Source organism: Halyomorpha halys, unplaced genomic scaffold, assembly GCF_000696795.3.
Source record: "Halyomorpha halys isolate HHAL.00 unplaced genomic scaffold, Hhal_1.1 Scaffold297.1, whole genome shotgun sequence".
NCBI lineage: Eukaryota > Metazoa > Arthropoda > Insecta > Hemiptera > Pentatomidae > Halyomorpha > Halyomorpha halys.
The window spans coordinates 1140221-1147652 of record NW_027109687.1 but is presented as its reverse complement, the minus strand read 5'-3'; the positions used below and the strand labels follow the sequence as shown (position 1 = coordinate 1147652).

Genomic DNA, 7432 nt, shown 5'->3' with positions numbered 1-7432 from the left:
GGTCTTATCGCTGCTATATACAACCAATATACAACTTTTGGTTTTAGGCCCCAGGATTTACCTACGGCTCCTTTGCATGCCCAGAGACACCTCAATGCCTTCATGCTGGTCCTTTCAACATGAAGTTCCCACTTCAGTTTGCTATCCAGAGTAACGCCAAGATGTTTGACTTCACTACAGAATCCCAATCGTTCACCGTTAAGATACGGCGACCTGATTGCAATGTATATATTATGTTAATTATTGTTGTTCATTTTAATCTTTTCAAATTCATTTTTTTATTATTTTTTATAATTTCATTCTTATTTTGTATATCACTCTAAGGCTCTAAAGCCTAATTCTGACGCCTGTATGTTATTCTAAAGGGATCAATCCCAGAATAAATATAGATTATTATTATTAGTATTACATTACCATCTGGGGACATCAAAAATAGAGTTTTTGTTTGAAATGCAATAGAACCAAAAATGAGTTGAGCCAAGCAATAAATAAATATCTGCTACAAGAAATAGGTATATTAAGAGCTGGATTAAGCTAGTCATTGAACCATGTGGAAACTTTTGAAAAATTGAGACATCCCATATCATCAGCAAACTCAACCTATACCCTGAGCCTAATCTTGCCTAATCTGATAACTTCACGTTTTTATTTCATTTATAATAGTAAGAAAGAACTTTCAACCCACTTTTAATATTTTTTTATTTTTAAAGCAAGCCCATATTAGAGTGATCCTCAAAAAAAGTTTAATTTTCTGGGACAAATTTTCAAACGAGTGAACCATCTTCAAAAATTTCCAACTTTTTATGTGGCTTCCTCGGGTCATAAAGAACACTATGTAACATAAAATAGATGTCATATCACTTTTTCGGGGTCCAAAACCCACTTTCTTATAGCAGTGGAAAAGAGTTTAGCTGTTGACCGTAGTTACCAAAAGTAGTCAAATTCAACCGAACCATATGGACCTAGCAAATTTGAGTTCAGAAAGGTATCAGGTCAACAACTTTCTACAATGATTGATGTTAGAAGTTATAAATATGTTCTGAGTTCAATTAAATCTCCAATAAATTTAATAGCTATGATAAAAAAAATTAAAGCCTGGCAAAAACAGATTTAAATAAAAATCATTGTATCTTATCATAGTTTCATTTTGTATCTTTTTAGCCCTGATGAAGCCCTGCAAAGTAGGGCGAAACATTGGAAAATAAATAGTTGTAAACTATTTTTGTTTCACTTTTGACCGCAACCCTGACCATCTTCTTATATATTTTAAATAAAAATCAAGTTAAAAAGTAAATAAAAAAGTTTTTTTGTAAACAAAATAAAAAAAAAAATTATCTCAATATCAAAACCTTCACAGAAAGAGAAATATTTGACAGGAGCTTCAGTGTTAGTGCATGGAACATAAAGAGTTATAAAAATTTGAAATTTTCAATACTTTTACTATAAAATTGCAAAAAATAGATTATTGAGTACTAACCTAAAATTATTTTTTATAAGACTCAACAGATGAATTTTATAATAAAACAAGATAATGAAAAACAGGTTTTATTCCACTTTTAAAAATAATTAATAAAAATTTATTACTCAAAATTTGAATTTGAGAGTCATTTTTCTTAAAACGGATTAGTAAATTTTGTATTTGTACGGTATTGGTATTTTTATTTGGGAAACTAGATGTCATTTATAATTTTAAATAACTTTCAATTACAAAATATTGATACATCAATTCAATCCTTGTCCTACATCTAATATGTAAAGACCTGGGTAGATATCAATTGTATCCACTAGCTTAAGAAAACAATCTACATTCCATCTAAGGTTGGTGGCTAAGTAACTAACAATGATATGGTGGTGGTAATAGTTTATGAGCTTGCATACCCTAGTTAGATAGACAGGTATTCAAAAAACAATAAACACTTTAAATGCCCTTTAATAGGAAATGAAACTGTGAAATTAAAACAAAAATAAATCTATTTTTCAAAATCAAGATTGTAGTGCGGCAATAAGAATCATGAACATAGCATTAATACCTTGAAAACTGAACAGTAACTGAGGGAAGACAACAAGAAATGGTTATGTTGAGCATAGGTATTGTTTCTTGTACATATATATCACTTTGGTTTCATGAAATTCCCTTCTGGAGGTTCACAAATAGAAAATATCAATTGACACATACTTTTAACAAATATTATAAATAGAGATAAGAAGAACGTAATAAAAACAATTCGATAAGACAGATCTTTTATGATGGAATGCTCTAGTATCACTATAATTGACTTTTTGAGAACCAACCATATGCGCGAGGTCTGGTGATGCCACTCCAGTTGCACCTGTCTTAGGTCGGTCCTGGGTATACATAATGCGATAGCATTGACTAAAAATAGTATTTTCACTCGATCATAATTAATTATATTCAATTGCCTGCTTAAAAAAGTATAATAAAATGCTTATACTGATATAATACACCTAACTAATTAATGAAAGGCTTAATTAAGGAGTAATGTTTGATGAATAGAAGTACTTTTTAGTGTATCAAATTTATTTTTTTAACTGTATGATAAAATAGTTTAGTTTTAATTGCAATCAAGGCTTTCTGTAGCCCAGCCATCAGTTTCAAAATAAAGTGATCTCAATATAAGACAGGCTGTTGATCCAAATGACACCAGAAACTGTTTACTCAAAAGGTAAATGGAAATCGGTCATATATTTTTTTTTAGTCCTAGAATAATTAGGTTCTTGAGTAAAGTAACTAAGGAAAAATACTACACTACGTTTTGACTTAGTAATCGACCTATAGTTTTGGAAATTAGTATACTTATTCATTTTGGTTTCAGTCAAACATACTAAAACTGAGCCAGTAGCTCAGTGGTTATGACACAGTCTTGTTAAATTGATGTCTATTGGCGGTGCCAGATCGAATCTGGCCTGGAGAAATGACTTTTTTCTTTGAGTGGCGGCCCCACAAAATGAAAAACTTTAACCCCCAACCAAGGTTAGGTAGTATAGGACTCCAATGGGAGTCTTGGCCAAATTAAAAAAACATACTAAACAGGGAGTGAGCTTATTCAATCAGAAGTCTGTTGAACTTCATAAATAAGTGGTGTATTAAACTTTGGTGCAGTATTAAGTATAATCTAAACTAAACAAGAAGGATAAAAAACTCAAAAATTTTACAGGTGATACCAAAAATGTTTAAGGGTACTCACCTGCGAACAAAGAGAGGCTTCATCATGAAAAGTACCATGAACAAAGTCACAATACTCTTTAGTGGTAATTTTGCAAGTTGCATGAATACCAATACAGCATGGATGCCCAATAACCTGAAAAAATATAATAGAAATAAAATACAAACTTTCTTTTATCCTTATTAGTGATAAGATAAACTGAGGTGATATGTTTTTGAATGGGTAGATATCCTTTGGAATTACAACAGAGCATTTACTTGTATTTTATAAGATAAAGCAATGTTTGAGATAACTAGAGAAACTACATGATGGTTATGTTCCAATTACTTAATTTATCAGAGTAATTTCAATAGCTAATGGACACAAAATATAAAATGAAATACCAATGGCAAAATTTTGTATGTTTAAAGAATAGTATACTGAATATTTAAGAAATTGCAGAACGGAAACACGACAAGATGATCTTTAAAAGATAGGAATAACATAGAACTCAATTAAATTTTTTATAAGCTATTTTTTGGTTAAGTATTTCAATATAGAACCTTAGTAAATGTCCAAGAAAAAAAACTTTAAAACGCCCTGAAAATTTGAGGTCTTACATTTTAAGATACATAGAATCCAAAAATCAACATCATTAAATAATAGGATTTCAAAAGTGATTTTTTTTTAGAGGTACAATAGCATCTTGGAGATACCACTTACTTCGCACACCATGTGTTCAGCAGCTAATTTATCTTTGGTCCTTAACCTTTGAACAGGGGATGATGTCTTTCTACAAATAGGCCACTTAGTTATATCATCTGGCCATTCATATGGGGCTACAGAAGCTGGGGCCTCACAGTATCTATTTTGAAATAATGAAAAATATATAAAAATGGATATAATATACAGAATATAGATGAAAAATGATATCATAGATGACAATTATTAACATACTTTGGATCTAAGCCACAAACAGATCCTGATATCCGTCCACCTGAAGTAGAATCAGGGGGTTTTGTCCATTTTTTCCATGTTGATATCGTGCTCTGAAAATATAAAAAGAGCATAAATTTAAAAACACATACTCATCTATTCATATTTTTTTCTTTTATACTCACTTCAAGGTAAATATAAAAAATCTAATTAAACATTGAAGTTAACATAAAAAACTTAATAAATTTATTGTCATATTGCTTATGCCATTGCTAATTATTACCTACCTCAAGCAAAGAGCTATGCTTGAGATTTTGATAAGAAAATATAGTAAAAACAAGAGTGCAGCTGTCTAATGAATTCATTTTTATTAAACTTATAATATATGATACAGCAGTAATATTTGTATTTATTTTCAGTGATTAATATAACAGAAATAATCAATGTTAGGAGATGGCTTAGCATAGGGTTACAAATGCAAAATTTCCATGAGAGCCACATTTTGGTTTTTATTTTAGTTATAAAGAACCACACCATAGTTTAACAATATTAAAACAAAATATTTAAATTGATTTATGTATATATTATACACAAACTTTGATGTATATGTTAAGTATAAATTTATAACAAAAATATAATTAAGACAAAAATAATAATAAAAATAATTTTAATGATAAAAATAAAGTATTAACATAAGCATTGCTATCTAAAATTTATAACAGAAGGAACATGTTCTGTCACATTTAAAAAAAATTTGTAGTTGTTCTGCCAGATGACAATTAGTCAATATTGAGTGACTCCTCGACTTTAGCTGTGAATTATATTAGTTCACTAATGATATTTGATGTCCATTAGTACAGGGATCATGATCTATGGAACACTTTTGGATACCACAAATAAATATAATAAATGTTTGAAGAAAATTTTATGGATTTACTGTTAACATGACACAGGCTATATTCAACCTATAATTAACATTTAAATACCCCTGGTTATTTATGTTTGTATATAATTTACACCAACCTGCCAAAACTGTTACAATATATCTGCCAGAAGTGTTCGATTTGGAGTTGAGTTAGGTTGGCTAAGGCAACCATATTATAAATACTTAGTAAGGTCAGTCATAGTAACAAGAGTTAACTTCGGGAAGCCACTGTAAATGTTTGCTTTGCAAAAGTCACAATGGCAAGTTTGCTTTGAGATATCACAGAAATAGGTTCTTAGTATTTACCAGCAATAAATTTAGCTTTGCAGGATACATAAACGACATTATTCTTGTGATGCATTAGGTCATAGAATTTATCAAGATTAGAGCAAGCTCAGGGCATGCATGGTTTGACTAGTTGGTTGGTAACAGTTGGGGGTGATAAATGAACAACATTCTGACCATGTTTTTTTGTAAGTGAATCCATCTATACAAATTTCATAAATAGAAAACAATACAAACTTAGAATGTTCATTTGTTTTATAAACGGGGGAGAGTGCCATAAGGATGATATAAAATACCAGTTTTTAAAAAAATCTGAATCATGGCCCCTAATGCAGGAGGCTAGTGTTGGCATTTGGTATTGGTATCTGGAGGGGAAACTAGAACGGCAAATAAGCCTCCTGGTCCTTTTGGCCAATCCCTGGTGGCTTACAGATTTGCCACTGTATGGAGAATGTCAAGATTCATTCGGGACTGCCGAAAATTAATATTAACTGCCCCCAGCTGGGAATTGAACCCACAACATTCCAAGTGCTCTGGGACCTATGCCCCAACGGTTATGTCCCTAGGAGGCTAGTAATATCATAGACTGATGGAATAGTTAAGGAACAGAAACAACCTGCCAATGATACTACCACCAGCTGTCAAAACCCATGATCTTAGGTCATCATAACAATCTAAAATCCCTGAAGATGATTCAAATTAACCTTTTCATTTAGAAACAGAAGAAGACCTTTAAGTTCAAACATCTTAAAAGATTCATTATGTTTTATCAAATGAAAGCATAGTGCTGTCAGATCAGGTGCATGCAAAAATATCTATCGATCAAGTCTATCTAATGGCAAGCTAAGTACAATCACTATACTATCTTTATTCACTATTTGATTTTATATGCTATAATATCTTTATTTGTTGTTACACCCTGCACGCAGGTGATTTTCAAAATACAGACAATTTTCAACAAAAAACACATATCCAAAAATAAAAAAAAAGAAAATCAGAATCTTTCTTTGAATAAAATCTTTGAAGTTAGCTCTTTGGTAAAACTACTAATCAGCAAAACTTGAACACAAACTCTACTAATTTAATTTTAATTTGAGGCTTGTGCACCCATTATTTTTTTGGGGCTGTGGCTATGTGGGAGCATGGCCAAAGAGATGACATGATAATGCAGGCATAAAGAACCACAACAATGGTAAAATGAACTTCTAAATATACAAACCTATTATTTTTCCTTTCTGGTAGTATTGTGTGAAAGTAATAAAAGTGGTGACCAATGTCAAACTACATAGCTGCCACAAATTTCAGAGTCTCAGAAGTTATTTCAATTTCTCTGTTATCTGTTTTTAACTGTCCCTGATAATGATGGGTTTTTTTTAGGGTCATATTTTAAAATATCCTATAACCTATTCTAATGTGATAAAAAATTGATTAAAATAATTTTTCTAAACTTTCAATTAAGACCTGAATACAATAAAAGCTTTTTTTCCCAAAAGATATACAAAAATAAAGTTATGATGTATTTTAATATAAAAATGTTGCAAAGGGACAACCATGGCACCGAGAATTGAAATGATCCTGGCAAGTAGAACTGTTGTAAAACATTGCTATATAATTAATTCATTCATCCTGTATTTCACGAGAGTCCTTTCGTCCCATTCCCCACTTACCACTTTCACAGGACACAGTTTTTCATGTATTTCAGTGATTTTTTTTTAGTTTAGCCTTGAAAGATGATTTTATAATAATAGTTTTGTCACTCACTGAGTTTGATACATTTTTTTATTGGAAATATCGGTTCCCATTAGCCAACACTGCATTTTAAGTCATGGCTACCTCACCAAGATGGTTACCAATGTCCAATCTAGTATTTATTTATGTAATAATTAGTACATTTGCTTCTATTTCCAATTTTCCTATTCTTAATAATTTTTCCATTATTTTTTTTTCTTTGTTATTAATTTCTCTAGTCAATTTATAATATTATATCATAAAATTATGTTTAGTCAGTAATATATGCCCCAAGGTTTTTATTTATTTGTTTTAATAGTTAAAATAAATTGTGTTAGGAATTAATTATATTTCTTTAGCTATTTGAATGTACATACATACATTTTATATTTTG

General features: G+C 30.4%; 1 protein-coding gene across 6 annotated transcripts in view; it reads right to left on the bottom strand.

The window, feature by feature from the left end:
- Positions 1 to 7432, bottom strand: part of LOC106680884 (inactive rhomboid protein 1) — a 388358-nt gene that overhangs the window by 9002 nt on the left and 371924 nt on the right. For all 6 annotated transcript variants that reach the window (XM_014420878.3, XM_014420879.3, XM_014420880.3 and 3 more), the window contains 3 exons: positions 4122 to 4213; positions 3888 to 4029; positions 3207 to 3320 (listed from right to left, as the gene is read on the bottom strand). In XM_014420878.3, coding sequence (XP_014276364.1) covers positions 3207 to 3320; positions 3888 to 4029; positions 4122 to 4213 — 348 coding nt within the window. The remainder of the gene's footprint in view (positions 1 to 3206; positions 3321 to 3887; positions 4030 to 4121; positions 4214 to 7432) is intronic.